At 44.6% G+C, this 22,761-nt stretch overlaps 1 protein-coding gene across 1 annotated transcript in view; it reads right to left on the reverse strand.

Annotated features, from left to right (window-relative positions):
• Sgpp2 (sphingosine-1-phosphate phosphatase 2) overlaps positions 1 to 15,841 on the reverse strand; it is a 112,951-nt gene extending 97,110 nt beyond the window's left edge. The window contains exon 1 of the mRNA XM_016009877.3: positions 15,561 to 15,841. Coding sequence (XP_015865363.1) covers positions 15,561 to 15,722 — 162 coding nt within the window. The 5' untranslated portion in view covers positions 15,723 to 15,841. The remainder of the gene's footprint in view (positions 1 to 15,560) is intronic.
• Between the last annotated feature and the right edge of the window lie 6,920 nt (positions 15,842 to 22,761).

The following is a 22,761-nucleotide window of genomic DNA, read 5'->3' on the forward strand; positions in this document are numbered from 1 at the left end:
ATGGTTTATAAAACCCAAATGACAGGAATGACCTGGAAGTCACAGAAGGAGAGATACAGGGGACCAGGTGTGGTATAGATACACCCACAGATAACCGGAAGGGAGTTGTCTATGCTTTATACCCCGCCTTGTCACTCAAATTATAAATATTTTTTCTTACAAGAAAAGATTAAAAATATATTATTGATAAGATTTTGCTAGGTGATGTACAGTGGAAAAATTTGATATACACATACACACAGAGATAACAACAACAAAATATTGAAGTCCGGTGTGGTGGTACATACCTTTAATACCAGCACTCAGTAGGCAGAGGATCTCTGTGAGTTCATCCTGTTCTACATAGCAAGTTACACACAACAAGGACTATATAGTGAGATCTCATCTTTTAAAAGAAAAATCATAAGAAGCTAGTAAGAAAAAAAACTGCACAAAAATCACAGTGGAAAAGGGTGAGCAGAGGGCATTCCCATGACATTATCAGAAAGATTGATATGATTGCCTGCTAAAGACATTCAGTCCACTTTGCTAAAAATAAAAGAAAGAAGAAAATAAAGTAATGGAATATTTTCATTTTGCTATCAAATTGCCCATTACTTTCCTTTAAAACAAATAACATTTCACTAATGGATTCCCAAATTAGTTGGTGGAAATGTGCAGAGAGAAAAGATATTTTTATGCTCATCATACCTATCTACAAGGTGATAACTGTAAAGAAGGGGAAAAAGGCAACCCAGAAGGCTATTACAGCCACTTGTAGGAAGGCGTTTGGCATTACCGGCAATAGACTAAATTAGTATTATGTGCCTCCTGATCCAATGCCGTGAGCAAGGACACAGGTCCCAACCAGTGTGCTCCTGTTGAACAGGCAGAAATGCAATACTGAGGAGGCACCAGGCAAACCCACACTGAGAGATTCTATGGAAAAGAACTTGCTTGGACTCAGGAAGTATTAAAGCCAGAGAAGACAATGGGAGAATGGAGAATTGATCCACACTGGATCAGGGAGACGTGTCAGCTCAGCATAATTTATGATCCTGGGTTAGAGCCCAGAAAAGCAAAATGACATCAGCAAGATCTGAAGGCCCACAGGTCACACACTACTTCCCTATTTGGGTGATTGCACCATGTTTTAAGAACCACATTTGTTTATTTGTTATTTATTTATTTATTGTGTGTCTGTATGTGGGTGGGTGCACCTGCCTCAGTGAGCATGTGGAGTCAGATGCCAACCAGCAGGAGCTGGTTTTCTCCTTCTACCTGTGGGTCCCAGGGATTTAACTCGGGTCACCAACTTGGCAAACGCCTTTACCTGCTAAGCCATCTCCTTGGCCTGCCCCATAGTTTGATATGATGCTAATGTGAAGTGAAATTTTTTTAAAGAGAATTTTTAACATTAAGTCAATAGGTTGTTGTACTATTTTTATAGTTACTTAGAGCTTTAAGTTATACATGAAAAAAATTCATGCTGGGAATGTAGCTCAGTTGTTAAATATTTGCCTAGCCTGCACAAGGTCCTGGGTTCAAGCCCCAGCACCATATAAACTGAGCAAGGCAGTGCATGCCTATAATCCCAGCAATAGGAGGTAGGCACAGGAGGATCAGGAATTCAAGGCTACCTTAAGCTACATAGAGAGTCTGAGGCCAATCTGGGCTATACAGACCTTGTCTCAAACAAAAGATAAAAATGTTGGTGATAGCCGGGCGGTGGTGGCGCACGCCTTTAATCCTAGCACTCGAGAGGCAGAGCCAGGTGGATCTCTGTGAGTTCGAGGCCAGCCTGGGCTACCAAGTGAGTCCCAGGAAAGGCGCAAAGCTACACACAGAAACCCTGTCTCGAAAAACCAAAAAAAAAAAAAAAAAAAAAATGTTGGTGATAGCCTTTAGTTACGGTAACCCAAGTGACTACACACAGTGACATGGATAAATTGTCATGTATTCGTGCAACAGCATGAAAAATGAAGACATTACTGTTACTTGTCCCTGCAATTCCCTTCTTGACAGTTCAAGATAAGGTGAAATGGATTCATCAAGATAGACTGATAAGCCAAAGTTACCAGGTGAGGAGAAAGGCACTGACTAATGGGAGCCTCAGAGAGACTTCTGAAACTCTGGAATGTTTTGTAGCTTCACCTGAGAGATCCAGACAGCTAGCTGATTTATCAAGTTGTTCATCTCCGGTCTTTGTGGTTGCTACATGAAAGTTACAGTATAATTTAAATAATAACACCAACAAGAAAAGATCATTTCTAAGAGCTGACAGGAAGCCAGCAGACTTGAGTGACATCTGGGAGCAATGATTGACATTTTCTAAAAGGCAACTGGGCAGTAGGTAAGAAGTGAAAGTGTCCAGATCTGTAAGATAAGTCTGTGGATACTCAGTCTGAAGCAGAGATCCAAAGATACACGTGGAAATGATCCAAAAACACATTATGAAACCATTATAAAGTGAAACATGATTATACAACCATTGAAATAATATAGTTAAGGAATAGTCAAGGATGTGGCAAACATTTATGATACACGTAGATGGAGTTAATTCCATATGTACACAGTTGCTCATTACTTATATGTCCTATATCTTAAAACAGTAGTCTAGAAAAATGTCCATGCCATTCTCCTCTGGGGCATGCCATTGTGACAACACTTGGACTTTCTTTAAATATTTTGGTGTCTTCCACCACATCTGACATAAACATGGATTATCTTAGTGGCTGAAAATTATAAAAATCAGTCTCCTGGCTAGAGATAGGACTAGCATGTGTAAAGGCCCAAGTTCAATCCCTAGAACCTCCTAACATCTCACCCAAGTGTGGGAGTGTTTGTCTGTAATCCGGGCACTCTGGAGGCAGAGACAGGAGGATCAGAATCCGAAGACAATGTGGACTTATTGAGTTGGAGGCTAGCCTAGGCTATGCAAGTCTATCTGAAAAGACAATGACAACACAATTTAATTAAAAAAAAAAAAAAAAAGGTATCTTCTTAGCTAATGATCACCAAAAGGCCAACATTTTTTTCAAGGAGGACCAATCCTTTCCCTGAGAATTAAGCTTCCAGGCTTCCAGCTCCCAACAACTGCCCAGAACCTTCTTTCTTCCTTCATCCCTCTTTCTCAGACTCCCCAGCAATCCCCATAAAATTCTTCGGAAATATTTTTTCCACTATTTAGAGAAATCAAAACACACCCAAAGAATGTAGACAAGGTTTTTTTTTTTTTCTTTGTAATGGCGCTATTACCACATAACCAGCACTAATGGAGTCATAAGGAAGCTGGGGCTAAGCCCAAGGATGTGGGCTGCAGAAGCAGTATTCAAAATGGCTTCGAGACACTATTTCTTTTTCCTCAGACTCCCGATCTCCACACCAAGATCTTGGGCGGCCAACCTCTGCTCTTCCCACGCAGCCCAGCCCAAGCCGGCAGATTTCCTCTCTAACACACTTTACCAATCAGTCCATCCCATACTGAAGCAAGAGAAGACATCAGAAATGTGAATTGCGGTCTTGACTGGAATTTTTTTTCAATCTTTTATTTTCCTAACATGTGGAATGTATTTCACCAGGCAAGTAGAATAATGAAGACCAGTGGATGCTCCAAATGCCAGCGTTTTCATAGATCTCTGATACAGATAGGAACACTATTAACGGGTTGCCTGGAAACCCCGGACAGTGTTTTCTCCAAAGAAAATTGTGTGCTACATCAAATGCAAGAATGCCTTGGCTTAAAATCAGCTCTTATCAGGGCACCAGGAGATTTAATAATTAACAAAAACTATGGCAACAGAAAATGCAATTGCTTCTTGAACATGTAGAAATCTTGACACCTTAATTCTAAGTGAAGGAAATCAGCATTAGACTTGGCTTGCTCTTAACGCACTTCCTAAAACACAGTCACTGAGTCTCATTCTATCGATCTGACAGATGTTTCACCACCAACCACTTTCCGCCATGTGTACACTCCCCTTCATGCTGTCCAACGGAAGAAATGAAAACAATTAAAAGTCATCCATTAATCAAAGCCCTTCCTTGGTTTCCTGGATGAAAAGGCAGGAACCAGTATCCCTGGAAACACTGTAAAGCTAAAAGATGCAACCAGGTGACTGTTCAGGCATAAACAAGTCCCACCTTCCACTGAGAAAGGAGAGGGCAGGTGTTTATGCTGATGCTAAGTAGGGGAAGGGAGAGCCTCATATATCCATCATGTTTCCATTCATGATGTAGTACTGAACGTGGGATACAGTTCAGTATAGAGCTTTTCCTAGCATGCAGGATGCCCCAGTTTCAATCCTTAGAATCACCGGGGGGGGGGGGGGGGGGGATACACAAGAAAGTATTGAATTTGGTGTATTGGAGGCACATGTTAGGCCTGAGGGTACAAAGGTGAGCAGAGGGATGTAAGTCTAATAGAGTCCCATTAGTCTTCTCCACATCCATCTAGTCCCAGCCCAACCAAAGTAAGAGAGACAATGATCCCAGTGCTGGGGATATCATGGGTGAGGAGCTGAGTTTGATTCATAGAACGTATACTTTAAAAAAACTAAAAAGGCAGATGTGGGAGGCAGGGACCATGAATCCCTGAGGCTTGCAAGCCAGCCAGTCTAGTCTACTTGTTTAGCTAGAGACCAGTGAGAGATCCTGTCTCAAAAATAGGTGGAGGTCTCCTGAGGAATAACTCTTGAGGTTATCCCATGGCCTCCTCATACGTGTGTATACATGTGAACTCAAGCTCAGATGTGCACCCGAACATCTCACACACACACACACACACACACACACACACACACACACACACACACACACAGCAATTACACAGAAACTATAAAGTGGGGGCTAGAGAGCTGGCTCCATGTTAAGGGCACTTGCTGCTCTTGCAGAAGACTAGGGTTCAGTTCCCAGCACCCATGTGGTGGCTCACAACCTCATGTAACTCCAGTTCCAGGGGATCCAGTAAAGTCCTCTGACCTCCAGGGGTACATGGTACATACACATACACTCAGGTGCACAGATGTATGCACAAATTTTAAATAAATAAATCTTTAATTTTTATACTACTAAAGACTTTTATTTTACAAAACCATTAGATTACAAAAGGCACATGGTTGAGGAAAGAGACTTTGTAAGAACCATGCCTGATGATGTGATGACCTGAAAGCAAAGTTTAAACTGGAAGGAGACAGTTGGGAGGTTGTCCTCTTATGTGGTAGCTATAATCAATAATTTTTCACAGAGATCTGCCATAGGATTCCACTTAGTCACAGACTTTTTTGTTTTTTGTTTTTGTTTGTTTTGACTTTTGTTTTTCAAGACAGGGTTTCTCTGTGTATCCCTGGCTGTCCTGGAACTCCCTCTGTAGACCACACTGGCCTCGAACTCACAAAGACCCGCCTGCCTCTGCCTTCTGAGCACTGGGATTAAGGGAGTGCATTACCATGTCTGTCTTCACAGAGACTTTTCCATGAAATCCCTTATAGGTAGGAAATGTTACTACATTTTTTACAGACTATTTAAGATCTATTCCTAACACCTCCTTACTACATAACTTTTCAGCTGCACTTTTCTGAACATTTAGTGAGCCCAGATGCACAATTACTTCATGACACTCAATTATAAGCCAGTATATATATATAATATTATTTCCCCCTTTATTGTAAATAGATTTTTTTCTCATATAATATATTCTGATTACTGTTTCCCCTCCCTCTACTCCTTCCAGTTCCTCCTTCTCCCCTTCCTCCCAGATCCACTCCCTTTCTGTCTCTCAAGAGAAAACAAACAGGCTTCTCAGGGATAATAATAAAATAAAAATAAAAATAACCTATCAGACACGGACAAGACAAACAAACAAAAGGAAAAGAGCCCGAGAGAAGGCACAAGAACCAGAGACCCACTCCTTCCCACACTCAGGAGCCCCATAACAACACTATCCTCGAAGTCATAATGTATACACAGAGGACCTGTACACACCCACACACACACACACCCCGTGCAGGCCCTGTGCTCACAGGAGCTTTGATTGTGTCAATCTAGAGGGCCTTGTTTTCTTAGGGTCCTTTGTCTCTCACACTCTTTCTGCCACCTCTTCCACAGGGGTTCCTGAAGCCCAGGCTGCAGGGGAAGAATACACACACACACACACACACACACACACACACACACACACACACACACACATTAAATAATCTTTTAAAAAACCAAATCTATACAAGTGGCAGGGACCACCACATCCTGGTTGCACAGGGGAACCCTTAGAGCAGCTCCCTTCCCACAAGTCCCCAGGCGGTATTCCACCCCCACATCCAGCAGCTCCCATCTCCACTCTGAGCTTCTTTCTCTGCCTTTCCACTGATACACACAGCGCTCTCTTCTCCACCTCTGCTTTCCTATTGCTTTTTCTTATTGCCTTAAGCTTCCCATTGAATGGCGTCTCCTCTCTTTCCCGAAGTTCATCAGCAAGCTCTCTTCAAGTCCTTGTGTCTGGGCCTTGTGGTCTGGCTCCCTCAAGTGAGCAGAGGGATTTAATCCATACCCCATTAACAATCTGATGGATTTTATTAGTCAGTATTCAACAGGCAGATCCCAGATGGATGAAGTCCATGCCTGGCCATTTCATAAGATGCTGTCCGGCCCCCAAGCTCAATGACTTGATCCTTACCCAATCAGCTTGTATCGATAATGATGGCCCCATAATCTGCAACATGATGGCTTACATCTTAAGAAGCCATTTGCATGAGGAAGACGACATACCACGAAGACCCCCAAACAGACATTAAGGTCTGGTTTCAGCTAGTCTTATTGCTGTTTGACTCTGACAATGCCATCTGAAAGGCTTTTACACCAACTCTCCTAAGTCCTGGTTGAGCATTACTGTAAATCACATACCCTTTCCCACAGAGACACCCCAAAATCCCTTCTTAAAGCACTGTTCGACGTTGTTATTATTAATTCTAACTTGCCCTGCAGAATGAAACTGATTCACCATCCTCAAGTCCTTAGGGTGAAGTCCACATTCTGCTACTTTAAGACTTCAGCCCACAGCTCTGCCTTTAGCCAACCGGAAGTCAGAAGGGCTATACTAAGCTTTTTCTATATCAATGCTGGAGATTTTTCATTCGCTCTTTCAAATCTACCCTCCATTTTCTTTCCCGAGAAACTCAGCTTTCTGGACAGGATCAGCCAGGTGCCCAATATCCCTGGATGTGGTGGTTTGAATGTAATTGGCTCCCATAATCCCATATTCCCATAATCTCATAGGGAGTGGCACTATTAGGAGGTATGGCTTTGTTGGAGTGGGTATGGCCTTGTTGGAGAAAGTGTGTCACTGTGGGGATGGGCTTTCAGGTTTCATATCCTTATGATATTGCCCAGTGAGTCAGTTGACTTTCTTGTTGTTTGCAAGATGTAGGACTCTCAGCTACTCCTCCAGCACCACATCTGCCTGCCCATTGCTATGCTCCCCTTCGTGATCATAATGGACGGAACCTCTGAAACTGTAAGCGAGCCACCCTCAATTAAATGTTTTCTTTATAAGAGTTGCCATGGTCACGGTGTCTCTTCATAGCAATAGCAAACCCTAACTAAGACACTGGATATTCTAATGGAATCTGGCCACAGGGGTGCACTGGTAGGGTATGATAAATGGGGTACATGGAATATGAAATCAACATGTATTTCCCCACCCTTTGCCTTGCTGTGTGATTACCTCTCTCTACAAAGTCTCCCCGCCCCCTTTCTGTTATGCATTTGCTGGAGATAAAAATCTAACACTTTTATGGTCAACCAGGCTACAGTCTCTGCTCTCAGCCTCAGCTGCTATCAGGGACCTGCCGTTCATTCAGCTCAGGGGCCATTGGATCTGGTGTTAGTGAAACCCTGTTCTCTCCTCTTGCATATTGGTTGTAGTATTAAGGCAACTCCATGTAATTAAAAGGGAAGTTTATTTTGTGGGGTAACTTAGAAGAAAAGGGATAGGTTACAGGGTCCGGGAAAGGTGTAGCACAGTCCAGTGGTGGTCTCTGGAAAACTCTGTTCAATCTACCTCCAGCGTCCAGGATCCAGGAACCAAGAGAGCCGGCACATACAGATCTCGGGTCTTCAGGGGTCCTGTCTCAGCCCCCGCCTTGTAGGCGTGACAGTTACCAAAGCCTCAGTGGGGGTAAAACTTCCAGGTAAAAGCTGGAACAGCTACCCACCACAATTGCACACTGAAGCTGGTGTCTTAAGATGCTTCATTTTTCCCATGCTGAATTTTTTTCTTATCCTGCCTACATATTCATAAAGGATTCCCTATCTGAACTCCTTTCAATTAGCCACCCATGTGTTGAATCTTAAATAGGTTTTATTTTTAGAGCAGTTTTAAATTAAAAAAAAAAATAGGAAGATAGAATGGCTACATTCTCTCCATACATTCTGCTGCCAATCTACATGGGTACTGACATTCTAAATTAGTATGGCATGTTTGTTTCAAAATGGATGCATTCTAATTAATTGAAGTCCATTCTTTATGCAAACTCTTAGTTTTCATCTAAGGTGTAGCATTCTGTCCCATCCAGGGCTTTTCCTCTCCAGTCATCAGTTTTCTTAGGCTCCTCTTGACTATGACTGTTTCTCAGTTTCCCTGCTTTCTGATGACCTCTACAGTTCTGAAGCATACTAGCAGGATTTGTAGACTGGCAGTCATGTATCTAGATACATAATTTAGATATTCATCAAGAGTCCACACTGTCAATATGACTTTCACTGTTGGTGCTGACCTTGGTCACCTGACCAAAATAGTGTCTGCTATTTCTACACTGTAACATTACTTTCCCCTCTCTTCCCTCCATACTATATTCTCTCCAAGCCCCTATGGGCAGCCCACATTTAAAAAATTGGGGGCGGGGGGTTGGAGGCTCAACAGCTGAAATGCTCACTTTGCAAGGACAGGTTCTGAGCGTTTGATGCCTCGAACCCGTGTGAAAACACTGGATATGGTGGTATCTGTTTGTAACCCCAGCCATGGGCACAGCAAGGGTACAAGGACAACAGACATATTCCTGGGGTTCACTGGCCGGTCAGCCTAGCCTATGTGCTAAATTCCAGGCCATGAGAGACTCTGTCTAAAAAAACAGGGTGTTTGATTACTCAGGAATGACAGCTAAGGTTGACCTCTGGGCTCCATCCCCACCCTCACATATATATTCACCAGCACACACACACACACACACACACACACACACACACACACACACACACACACACACCCCACAATGTTGCTCAGCAGTTGAGTGCTTGCCTAGTATGCTTGATACCCTGGGTTCCAACTTCAAAATATAAAACAGGAACAGGCATGTTTTATCTCCCTAAATGGGGAGTAGAGCTTTTGTGGGTTTTTTTTTAAATTGAGGTAAGCTATTCATATGACTTATCATTTTAACTATTTTTAGGTGTTTCAATTACCCCTATTATGTAGGACAGTCTTTTCCTGGTGGTACTGATCTCATGCTAATCTTGTTATCATTCACCCAAAGTGACACATGCCAAGTTTTAGCACACAAGGAACTTCAAGTAAATGAGTTTCCCTCATTTTTATCTATTGATCTCTTTTCTTTAAGCCCTAACATGAGATATCAAGGTCTCTGCTAGGGAGCCAAGCCCTACCTACTATTGCCTCCTGTATTCATTCTTTTTTGAAAGAAAAATTGCTTCATGTGCATGGGAGTTTCACCTGCATGTATGTCTGTGCACCAAGTACACAAGCCTAGTGACCGTGGAAGCCAGAAGAGGGCTTTGACTCCCCTGGAACTGAAGCGACAGGCAGTTGTGAGCTGCCATGTGGGTGCTGGGAATTGAACTCAGGTCCTCTAGAAGAGCATCCAGTGCTCTTGACAGCTGAGCCATCTCTCTGACCCCTGCATTCATCCTTCTATCCTAGTTTTTCTTCATGTTGCACTTTTTACTTGAGCTCTCCTGGGGCAAGGACCTAAATTTCATTTATCTTTGTGTCTCTGAGATAGATGAATGTCCCAGAAACACAGCAGCTGATCAATAAATGGTTATAAATAAGGGAAGCAAGGACAGACACAAGTACCAGTGGCCTGTTTATTCCAAAGAGAAGAGAACTCATTAATGTGTCACCTTGGCCAAGAGTGGGAAGTGTGTGGTCATGCTTGTTCATCCTATTACACCCTGCCTCTAGGATCCTTTGGTTAAACCTATGAAAACTCATGACATGTATCGATATCTTTCATCCCTGCCTGGACATTTAAATTAGGAGGTTACAAATGCTATGTGGAAATACACTTAGATAAAGATGCTACTATTTTTCATGTGAAAACTGGCAACAATCTAAAGGCCCAACAATAGACCAATAGAATTACAGGTAACCCATGTGATAGCGTAATAAGAAGTCATTAAAATACCATGTTGAACTCTGCTTGGGTAGCTATTGGGCAGTACAAGGGCATGGGTAAATTGGTCCTTCATGCTTTCTCAAAAATTCTCCTCTGAATAATGAAAACATCTGTAACTAGAAAAGGAAGAAAAGAGGTCATCACATCTGTGTTTTCAAAGTGGTGTATTGTAGCATGAATCTTAAAAGGTCTTATTAATAAAAATAAACCTGGAGCTAGGTATTGGGGTGAATGCTGGAAGATCAGAGAAGCAGAACAAGCCACAGCCACCTCACCTTGCCAGTTCCTCAGCTGATCCCGTTTCCTCAGACTGGAAGCTTCTGTGTCCTCATCCAAATGGATCTCAGCTGAATTGCTGCTCAAAAGCCTAAAAGCTTAACCGTTCCTAGTTCCTGGTTTTCACACCTTGTATACCTTTCTGCTTTCTGCCATCACTTTCTGGGATTAAAGGCTCTTGTTACCATGCCTGCCTGTTTCCATTGTGGCCTTGAACTCACAGAGATCCAGATGGATCTCTGCCTCTGGAATGCTAGGATTAAAGGTCTAAGTGCCACTATTTTCTGGCCTCTATGTCTATCTAGTGGCTGTTCTGTTCTCTAACCACAGATAAGTTTATTAGGGTGCACAATATTTTGGGGAACACAATATCATCACAGTGCATCTACCCTTTCAAGCCTGAACACTCCACAAAGGATAATCAAAATGTGGAGTTAAAATGTCCCAGCGGTCATGACCACTACCTGGCTCACTTCCACCCTCATACTGATCATCCCAAGGGTGTGAGTCCCAGGAAAAGAGAACCCAGAGCTTCTCACTCATTCTTTGGCTCTGCTGGGCTCCACTCGACATTATTTTGCTTGTTTGACTTGCTTTTAAAGTTCCATTCCTTTAAGTGACTGTAACGTAAAGCCACTTAGCAAAGCACAGTTCTGTTCCACTCTGCTCTTGTGCAGATGGAGCAAGAGAGACCTAGTCCACAAAACATCACAAGAGCCAGTTCCCAGTCTCCTGATCCCCAGGAAGTTAATAAACCAATAATCCAGTGAAGGCATTATGTGGTCTGACAGTTGGCTTAGAGGGAGTTTGAAGGAAGAACGGAAGTGCAAAGACTTCTAAACATCTTCCCTTTCCTCCTGTGTTTTATAACAGAAGCTTTATTGCTTTGTATTTTTTTTGCAAAATTCATTCATTCAAAATATCATAATATATACACAACAACCAGGACTGAAAATAAAACAGGAGTACAAAGCATAGTGTTTTAAATGAGAACTGCTATCTAGACTCTAGGATTTGAATAATGAGTCCCTAGTTGGTACTTGGGGGTGGGGCATTTAGAAGGAATGGTCTTGCTGGAGAAATATGTCATGGAGGGCAGGGCTTTGAAGGTTTAAAGCCTTACATCTCTCTGCTTGAAGAAGTGAGTGTTCAGCTTAACTGCTCCCGCAGAGTCTACAGCTTGCTACCGCATTTCCCTGGGATGGACAGTCTTCTCCCACTGGAACCATCCACTCAAATGACTCTTTCTTCCATATGTTGTCTTGGTCATGGGGTTTTATCACAGCAACAGAAAAATAGCCAAAATACTGCCTAGTTCAACAATGAACCCAAGATGGTCTTCCTGGAACTCAGTCATGTGGGTCTGAGCTTCACTCCAGGACACGTTTCCTCTTTGTTAGTGAAATGTTGGTTTTTAAACCCAGGAAGTGAGAGTTCTTGATCTTCTCATTTATTTGGGCCTCTCGCTCATCAGACATGATGATGGTGGTGTCCTTTTACTATATTGCTTTTTTGACCCTTTTTTAAACAGTTTTCAATATATTAATAATCTCTCCTACATTGTTTTTCTTTTGTATTTCTTAAATCAGCATATATATGTGTTAAATAACGTTCTGATGTCTTGAAGCAAAGGATATTTTGGTTTTGTTTTGGTTTGTTTTGTTTGTTTTTGTTGTTTGGGTTTATTTGGTTAGTTTTGGTTTTTTGAGATAAGGTTTCTCTGTGTAACAGCCCTGGCTGTCCTGGAACTCCCTCTCTAAACCAGGGTGGCCTCAAACTCAGAGATCCACTCGTCTCTGCCTTCCGAGTGCTGGGATTAGAGGTGTGTACCACCATCGCCCAGCTTGGAGCAAAGTATTTTTCAACATAACCTATTTTTTGATTCCCACTCAACCAAATTTTAGAATTATGTGTGAGCAGTTGTCAAAAAGTATTTATTGAGCATAGTGATGTTTGGGAAGTCTAAGCCTAGTCCAGCATAATGATGAGGAAAGGCTATACAAAGCCTAAACACAACCGTGTTGGGCAAACAAGGCTGTCAGGCATCAAAGCACCATTGTATGGAAGGTTGGTTTGACCTCAGAACAAATAAACACAGTTCTGTCCTCGCCCCTGCCTCCCGACCCAGTCCTAGGATCCCTGCATGGTTCAGGACACTACCTCCCAAGGCCATTCAAGAAAGCCCTCTGATGCTTAACCCTGCAAACTTGCTACCTTGTAAATAGCAGCTGGTAGCACCTCTACCTCATTTCTACCCTGTCCAGCCAGGTCTGCTACCTCACACCTTCCCAGCAAGGCATACACAAAGCCCTGGCATTTCTGCGCTGGAAGCTTCAAGTTTAGACTCTGGAATCAAAAGATCTGGCTTCCCGAAACTATGCAGCTATCTGGGTAGTTCTCAACAGGCCATTCAATGCTAGGGACTCAGACCTACTGGACAAAGTCTAAGGCCAAGTCCATTTTTTTCAATGATGGCTTTATGCAAGCCAAGCCACACCCTAGTTAATCTCTAACCTAAAAGGGTGTGGTATTATGAGAATTTGTATGGGAAGCCTTTATTCATTTCCTTACTCGTCTAGTGTTAAGGATTACAATAAATACAGAAAATGCAGAAGATGAATTGGATTCCTTGAGATCTCAAGTAACTCCAATGAAGGAATTAACTTCTCAACTGTTTGAAGGATCCTAAGTCAATGTCCCAGGGCTGTCTTCTAGGCTATGTGGAGGAAAAAAAAAATCATTTGATATTTTAATTTGATCTTTAGTAGTCTCTGTTTAAAATCTTAAAAGGTATTGATTTTCCTCTACAATCTATGCTTAGATAGCCACAACATTCACAGAACTTCCACTGGGTGAAGATCCAAGGGAAGAAAACGAGCATCCTGAGATTCCCCACACAAAGGCAGTTACACAATGCAGCATGCTCTGTAAGGAACATGCCTCAAGAAGCGGGGAGAACAGAGAGAACCAGAGACAGCCTGGAGGCAGCCAAGGGCAAGCCCTTGAGAGTGGACCCGTGTCTGATTTGATGGTGCACACCTACAACACCAGCCCTTGGGAGGCTGAGGCAGGAGTTTTACCAGTTCAAGGCTAGCCTAGACTACATAGTGAAACTGTCTTGTAAAGAAAAATTGCAGAACGGCTGTTCAGCCCCCACCTAGTCTGTAAAAAGCCAGAAGAGAAAGGAAATGGGTGTGGGGATGAGTTTTCACAATTGCCCCCTTAAACCCCTGTGAGTTATCTGGGGGCAGGGATGCACTTACCTCTGGGGAAACTTCCCATTGTATTTGTTAAGGGCTAACCTTCCCACTCTCTCAAAACAAACCTTTTAAAGCACTCACAACCCCTTCTCTTATCAAAGGATCAAAGTTAATTTTTTTCCTGTTACAGCCACTACAGGGATTTATTATCCTGAATTTTTCTGTTTTCTTTTACTTACTTCAGGGCTATAGTAATCCAAGTCTAGGGTGGGAAACCAGATCTCCCCTCCTTGATTCCCTTGACCACCTGTGCACTCTGAGAAGCAAGGGGGTATGCTCAGCTTGTTTTTAAAGGGGAAGGGGAACCTTCCCCAGAATGTGCAATCACTTTATCACTGGGATTGTTAAAAAGTTTAAGACACACCCGTGGGGAAAAAAAATTGGTCCTTGCCTTCCGGAATTAGGAAGAGCAGGTACAGAGGGGAGAAGACAGGTAGAGAGCAGCTGGTACTGGTCCTGACTGTAAGCAGGGTGCCCGCTCAGGAAATGCCTCCCGCGGGGGGTGGGGGCGGGGGTGGGGCATTAGTCTTACGCACTGCCTCTGTCGCCTTTGGGGACAAGGTGCTAGTAAAGACAAGGGTCTTGAATCAATCTAAAAGCTATTCGCATGCCGTACAACACAGTGAAGGAAGTGAAAATACTGTAAAGAATTTCTCTAGCTGAGAACACACAACCAGCCCACTGCCATCTTTCCAAAGGAATTCCATAACTCAGTGCCTATCCCTACACAAGAGCCAGGTTCTTGACTAGTTTATCTGCATGCGAGGACGTGTCACCTTCCAGTTAACAGAAGAACAAAACATTGGGGGGTGGGGGTGGGGCGGGGAGTAGAATTGCTTCTGTCCTGGTTTGTCATTTTCTGCTTAGCCCAAGGAAAGGGCAGCTGCTGGGGGCGCCCAAGGGAGACAAGCTTCCGTAGCTGCCATCTGCCGCCTGCCTGGTCCTTGCCGCCTGGAGGAGTGAGTCCCTGTGCGCTCACTGCACAACGCTGCAGTGGAGTTGTGTAACCTGGCTCAGGATGCAAAGCATCTACGGAAAGGCCACCAGGGCCAGTCGTGAAAGACCGAGCAGGCTGGAAAGCCCCCCCAAGACTAGGAGATATCGGGAGGGAGACCGTGTTGGACCCCCATCCTTAGGGGTGGCTGGAGGTGGGGGCTGTGCATCCTCTGAGGAGCCCAAGACTCGGGGTGCAGGGAAGCAAAGCGCGCGACTCCGGAGTCTGACAGGAGCAAAAGGAGGATGCAGCCGCAACCTAAGGACTCTGGGGGAGTTCTCAGGCTGTGTCCCAGGGAAGTGCCAAGGACATCCCCACTTTCCAGTTACGTAACTCTCACACTTTGGGCGGAATCTACTGAAACACGAACTTACTCATTCAAGTAATTAAAGTAGAAAGTCTCTCAACGGATACATGCAAAGGCCCTGAGTGTTGTCTGAAAGGACGTAGCTGCCACCTGCAGCGATAGAGAGTGGCATCGTGTGACTGTCCCCCCCCCCCAACCCCGCCAGTACCCTCCCTAAGGTGGATGCCGGGTGGCGGCGGAAGGCGCCCGCCGGTCCCCATCACGGAGTCGCCGTGACCGGCAGGTACGCGGGCGTCCGTCGCCCTCCTCCCCACGGCAAGACACCTGCCCGCGGTTACCTGCGGGTTGGCGGGGAGATGCGCGACTTCGGAGACCCTCGTCGTCCTCTCGGAGGGGCCGTTCTCCCCAGGACTGTCCTCCCGCGCCGGGTAGAGCCCGCAGCGGCGCTGGAAGCGCGCCACGAGCTGCGAATCCTGCAGGCTCCGCAGCAGCTCGGCCATGGTGAGCCGCGACCCCGCTTGCTTCTCCGACCTGCAGCCACGCGCGTCCGTGTCCTCGGCGTGCGCCCTGGCCTGGCGTTCCGCAGCCGGGTGCTCCGGGCGCCGGGCGAGCGGGCGGGGCGCAGCGCCAGCCAACAGGTGCGCCGCCCGGGTCCTAGCGCCCGCCCTGCACTCGGGAAACTCAGGTGTCCGCCTCTACCTGGCACACGTCGCGGGCCCCTTCCTCGCCATCTGGACGGTCCCAGCCCGCCCCCACCCCCACCCCCACCCCCGACACCTGTCTCCTCCAGGGCGGTCTCGCAATTGCTTTGAAGAATCTAGGTGCTGGGCCTGCAAGCTGACACCACTCTGTCGGGCTGGTACAGACTAACCACTAAGGAAGAGCATGGGTGCACCTGCCGGGTGCATCCTTCCAAACGCTGCAGGAAGCCTGGAAGCTTTGGGACCCTCTTTTCAAAACTTGAGCCCAAGATGAAGCTGGTCCCCAGCACACACACACACACACACACACACACACACACACACACACACACACCTACATCTCAGTTCCCTCTCCCCCCACTTTTGCCTGGTTTCTGCAAGATTAATTCCCAGGAGTCCGGCTCCTAGGGAGAATTCCCAGTGCTTCCAAATTCAGCTCGACGCAAAGTTTCCTCTTCACAGGCCTGTCACCCCCTTCAAACTTGTTCAAGAATAGAATAAATGCAAAGAGGCTGGAGTGAACCCGAGAGATGTCATGAAAAACAGAAATCTCCCCCCCTCATCCCGCCGCCGGCGCCCCCGCCTTGGGTCTTGGTAAGACTTTAGACCCAAAGGGAACAAGGTGCTGAGCGACCACAAGGCGCCCCAGCGACTGCTTTAGAACAGCAAAAGAAATGTCCTGCAGATGTGCCCTGGTTTTTCCTAGGCCCTGCTAAACCTCCCTTCCGGGTCTCTGAGATCCTAAAATGACCTCTGCACTTCATCGCAGGGGCTGAAAAGCAACAGTTAAATGAGGCCCAGGTGATTGCCCTGCAGCAAGACTACAATCCAATCCTTAGTTGGGAGCCGAAGGCTGCTGGGGTGGGGGGGGGATGGGGGAAGGTTGTTCGTGGCTGCCCTTGTGAAACCTGCTGTTTGGCTGAATAAATGGCTGTGGATGAACACCCGCCGCCACCTAGCTCAGCCAGTTGTCCTTCTAGGCTGGGAGGTCTTTGGTTCCTGATGTCTGAGGATGGTGTGGTCTCTTCCCTTGCTCTTTAGTCCTATCTGGAAAACAGGGTCAAGGTGATTAAGAAGGCAGCAACTTCTTCAGAGATGCTATTTTCCTCTTACAGAGAAGCATGGGGCTGCTGTCACAGCCCTGTGATGTCACATCCAGACATGTATAGTGTGTCGCCCCCTCCCCCTGCCCCCCAGTGCTGCTTGCTCTCATTTACAGACACGGAACCAAACCCCATGGTTTGATTTTAACAGCTGGTTTTACAGTCGCTCCCAATCTCTTGCCTTTATAGATTTAAAAAATGTGTTCTCCCATGAAGACACTTGGATGTCTGTGTCTCCCAAATTTGTTGCTCTAGCCTTTCTTTATCTAAGGAAAGAAGGAAAAAAAAAAAAAGACAACATAAAAGATGGCGCACTGAGCGTGGTGACAAATTAGATTTCAGGTACAGCCTTTTTTTTTTTTTTTGGTTTTTCGAGACAGGGTTTCTCTGTGTAGCTTTGCTCCTTTCCTGGAACTCACTTGGTAGCCCAGGCTGGCCTCGAACTCACAGAGATCCGCCTGCCTCTGCCTCCCGAGTGCTGGGATTAAAGGCGTGCGCCACCACCGCCCGGCTGGGTACAGCCTTTTTGACTGACTCAAGTTTTCAGTGATTCATGAGACCCGGGATCAGTCAGTATGGGTTTGTTTTTCCTTCTGTGATGAAACACTAATCTCCATTTGTTGTCTTTCTTAAAAGGCTCTTGTGAAAATCTCCAGATGATCTCCATGAAGCATCATGAGCTGGTCTCTGCAATATACATTGTGTTGTGTGTCCTGCTCTGCGCTCCCTGCCACCATCCTCTGAGGAGAGCTCTCTCACAGAACCCGGAGCTAGGCTGCCTCCGCCCTGCACACAGCCACATCCTCAGGTCCTCACGCTTTCACAGCAAGGACTCGTAGTCCCTGGTCCTTTGGATTTTATTTTTAAAGAAGGGGCCTTGTTATGTAGCCCACACTGGCTTCAGACTCTCAAATCCATCTGCTTCTGCCTAGGAAGGGCTAGATTACAGGTATGTACTGCCATGTGCAGACAGAGACTTGTTTTGAAAAACTCAGTATTGGATTTGTTAGTTAGGGGTAATGGTTAAGTTTCAATAATAAGCAGCCCCCCAAAGACAGTGGTTCTAAAAACAAAAATATTTATCTCTCTGTTGCATGGTCCCAAGGTAAGGCTGCACGGACACATAACTCAATGACTTGAGTTCTCTTCATCCGATTGCTTCCCCATGCCCTGCCCTGGCACCACACCTTAAGTCCGTGTCTTCTTGGGTACAGCTCCTGAAAAGGAGCAGGTGGTGAGTCACTTTCACAATGGGCAAGTGAAGCAGAGGTTTATACTATCGGTAGGAACACACCCTTGCAGTCTCAGGAGAAGCTTGGAAGTGTGTCACTTCTAGCAGGGAAGCCTGGGTCTGGCTTCAATTTTACTGCTGTGGAAAGAGAAGAGGACAGCGTTATCTTGTGTTTATTCACTGTTCGTTCCTGCAAACTACCAGAAGTCTCTACTAGAGTTTGGAAACAAATTATTATTGGTAAAAATGACATAGAATAGGAGCGGCTAGATAGCTCAGCCAGTAAAGGTGCTTATTGTCAATCTTGGGGGCCTGAGTTCGATTCTCAGACCCTACCTGGTAGGAGAAGAGACCTGATGCACACACACACACACACACACACACACACACACACACACACACACTAAATAGATAGATAGATGATAGATAGATAGATGATAGATAGATAGATGATAGATAGATAGATAGATAGATAGATAGATAGATAGATAGATAGATAGATAATAGATGATAAATAAATACTTTTTTTTGTTTGTTTGTTTTTTGAGACAGTGTTTCTTTGTGTAGCTTTGGCTGTCCTAGAACTTGCTTTGCAGACCAGGCTGGCCTGGAACTCACAGAGATCCACCTGCCTCTGCCTTCCGAGGACTGGGATTAAAAGTATGTGCTACCACTGCCCGTAAAATGTATTTTTAAAAATACTGTAACATATAAATCAGTGTTCTACACGGTGTCTAATTTAATCTAGGCTCTCTGTCTTTGATTTGGTACCCTCTAAATGCTTCGATACAAATGCTTTTAAAATGTTTTTCTTTAATTTTGAGAATTTCATATATGTATTCAAAGAAATATGATTATAGCTACATCGATTTTTCTCTTCCAACTTCCTCCATATTCCATATTCTCCCTAACATGCCCTCCTGCCAACATCCTATCTTTTTTTGATAAATCACAAAGTTCAGTTAGTGTTGCCCATGTATACATGGGTATGGGGGATCCACTGGAGCATGGAAGATGTTTTTTTATCTTTTAATTTTTTATTTTTTGCTTTTCAAGACAGGGTCTCTTTATAGAGCCCTGTCTTCCTGGAACTCACTATGTAGACCAGGCTGGCCTTGAACTCACAGAGTCCCACCTCCCTTGCCTCCTGAGTGCTGGAATTAAAGGTGTGTGCCACCAAGTCCAGCAAGATATTTTTTAAAAAAGAGACAGAAAATGTTATTAGGAACAAGTAATACTTTTGTAACTTAAAAGAATTAAAATAAATGCTAAAATCATCCTCACTTTTTGATGAGAAACCTTAGCATTATTTACCCACTAGATTTTGAATATTGATTTAGATTTTTCTCTACAGAATAGGTCACTTCCAAATTGCAGTTCAACCTTTCTGTTTCATCCAGGCAATGTTTCTTAGATCAAGACAATTAGCCAGGGTTTGGGCTCTGTATTAGTTATCTGTGGCTGAGTAACAATTTTCCCCACACACAGTGAGTTAAACCACAGTATCGTCACCTTGTAGTTTCTGTGGTCAGCACCCTACATGCATGTTATCTGGGGCCTCTGACTTTCAGTTTCTCACAAGGCTGAGGTCATCTCCACCTGTGCAGTTTTGCATTTCAGTTCTATATGGGCTGCTGTATCTAGGCCTCCCTCCCATCTGGGTCATACGTACCTCCTCACAGTGCAACTGTGGTCCCAGAGCCTTGCTTACAGAGGCAGATCTGCAGAAACTGAATCTTAAAACTGTTCTATTCAGAGAGCTGACAATCATAGACAATGGTGGATTGACATCCTATCAAAGTCTGAAATCATTTCCAGACAGCAAATTTCATAGGCAGAAGGAAGTGGGGGGGCACTCACATTCTGGAGCTCACTCTTGTCCCTCTGGCGAGGTGATCAACCCCATTTGGGGTATTTGTGATGTCTGTGCTTCTTCCCTTGTCTTCTCTTACATCTTTCTCTGACATTGTCGCTGTTTGGGCTCAGGTGCTTCTTGAAAGGCAAGTCAGGTCATTCTCTACCTGTGTCACCCTCGTCCTCCCCTAGGGGCATTGGGCTGAAAGGAGATGAACTTCATCAAGCAAACTATTAACGGTGTGTTTATGCTGGGCTGTTAAGCCTGGATGTGTAGATTCATTTCTACAGTGTGGGGTGCAAGCGTACCTTTCTAACACAGACTATGACAGTGCCCACACCCATGCCCAGTGTTTTCAGAAGAATAATTGGGAAGTTTCTTCTTGCTACGGAGGTGAAAGGTACCTGGACGCAGGGAAAAGCCACAGGTATGGACTCAATTCAAGACCAATAAATGAAATTTCAAAATACTCTTTCAGAAGAAAGGAATTTCACATATAAGCAAATGCAAATATATGGCTATCTCTCTTCTCTATTTTTAAAATATAGATAATAGCATTCTTCACACAGGGTACCGTCTTGGTTTTATCACAGAGATTGGTCCATGTAAGTATGGTTCTTATGGCTGTACACCATTCCATTCTATGAGCTGAAATTTATTTTCCTAATATAAATTTGGATGGTGTCCAATGTACTGTTTCCAAACAATGTACACTAAGTAACCTTTGTTCCCACCTATGTTTCTAGTATATACTGTACCAAGGACTGGGATTGCTGGGTCAGAAGTATATACCATTTTTAGCATAGCATTTAGCATAGCATTTGTCAGTATTAAATATTGCTAATTTGGCTCTAAGAAGTGATGTGCCAACTTTACTTAGGGAAGTTTCTTGTTCCTCTGAGTTCTCGCCCACAGTGTTTATGGTCTTTGCCAACCATGTGGGTTACATGTAGCATCTTGTGGGAATTTGAATAGGAATTACCCCATAGACTCATGTGTTTGAATGCTTGGCCCAAAGGGAGTGGCATTATTATGAACTATGGCTTTGTTGGAGTAGATGTGGCCTTGTTGGAGGAAGTGTGTCACCTGTGGGGGTGGGCTTTGAGGTCTCATATGCTCAAGCTAGGCCTAGTGACAGTCTCTCCCTGCTACCTGCAGGCCAAGATGGAGAACTCTCAGTTCCTTCTCCAGCACCGTGTCTGCCTGCATGCTGCCATGCTTCTCGCCATGATGATAATGGACTAGCCCTCTGCAATATAAGCCAGCCCCAATTAAATGTTTTCCTTTGTATGCATTGCTGTGGTCATGGTGTCTCTTCACAGCAATAGAAACCCTAACTACGACACATCTCAGGGTAGTTTTAATTTTACATCTGTCATTATGAATGAGGACAGCCAGATGTGGGGTTCCTCTCCCTTCCTCCTTTCCTTTTCTACCGCCTCCTCCTTCTCTTCCCTTCTCCCCCTCTTCTTTCTTTCTCTTTTCCTCCTCCATCTCTTCTTTGTTCTTTCCCCCACCTCTCTTTCTGTAACAGGGTCTGGCAATGTAACTCTCAGGCTGGCCTAGTTCTTTTATGTAGTCCGGGCTGTCCTTGAACCCATGCCCTTCTTATCCCCACAGCTTAAGTGCTGGTAATTACAAGTATGAGCCACCCACCATACCAAGCTAGCCGTGTGTGTGTGTGTGTGTGTGTGTGTGTGTGTGTGTGTGTGTGTGTGAAGCTGTATAGAAACATTGGATCTATTCTTATCCCTGAATGACAGATCTGGATAAGAATATCAACTTTGTTCAATCAGTAGCAAGGAAAACATTACAACTTCCTCGCTCTCTCTTCCTTCTTTTAATGCCACATTAACCCAGCTATGCCAGGAAGTACCACTCCATTGTTTAGCAAGGTGTCAGGGTCAGTGTTTGCAAAGCCACAGGTCAACCTTGGGTATTGGATGAGGGACCAGATGTGGTCTGGAAACCTGTTCCGACTCCAGGTGGACTGGGTGAGGCTGACCTCAAAGCTGTGGGGAGTCTTCCCAGTGAAAGGAGACTGTGTATTGACTACTTGCCTCATTCTCCACAATACAAGCTAAATTAAGTAACATTATACAGGCTGAACAGATTGTATTTATGTATTTAGGAATAGATGTGTATATGCTTATATCTATGTAACAACAATTAATGAAAAAAGAGGCCATGAATTTGAAAGAGGGCAAGGAGGGGTATATGGGAGCATTTGAAGACAGGAAAACATTTACATTTACAAATAGTAGTCCTAATGCATGGAAGGTCAATTAGCAATGCTGTGCCTCTGGGATGCTTCCCTGTGTTCCTGTGGAAATCTAGAACACCCTGGAGGACACAGAGCAAGCCCCTGTATCATCCAATCTAGTCATGTGTGGCCCTAGTTTTCTTTGCCTTTCTTAGCTTGGTGTTAGTTAGTAAATGATCCTGTATTTGAATTTCCTTAAAGGTAATTAAATCTACTCCTACTGACGTCTGAAGCACATATTAGCATATTTAATGAGGTATATTGTCTCACCTAAATAACAAACATCCACCTTCCAGAAGAGACAATGAACAGAATTCTGTGTCTGTGATTTTGCCCTTTGCATTTCCCATTATCTATAACAACTTTCTTTCTTGCAAAACAGTTCC

This window comes from Peromyscus maniculatus, chromosome 13 (assembly GCF_049852395.1).
Source record: "Peromyscus maniculatus bairdii isolate BWxNUB_F1_BW_parent chromosome 13, HU_Pman_BW_mat_3.1, whole genome shotgun sequence".
NCBI lineage: Eukaryota > Metazoa > Chordata > Mammalia > Rodentia > Cricetidae > Peromyscus > Peromyscus maniculatus.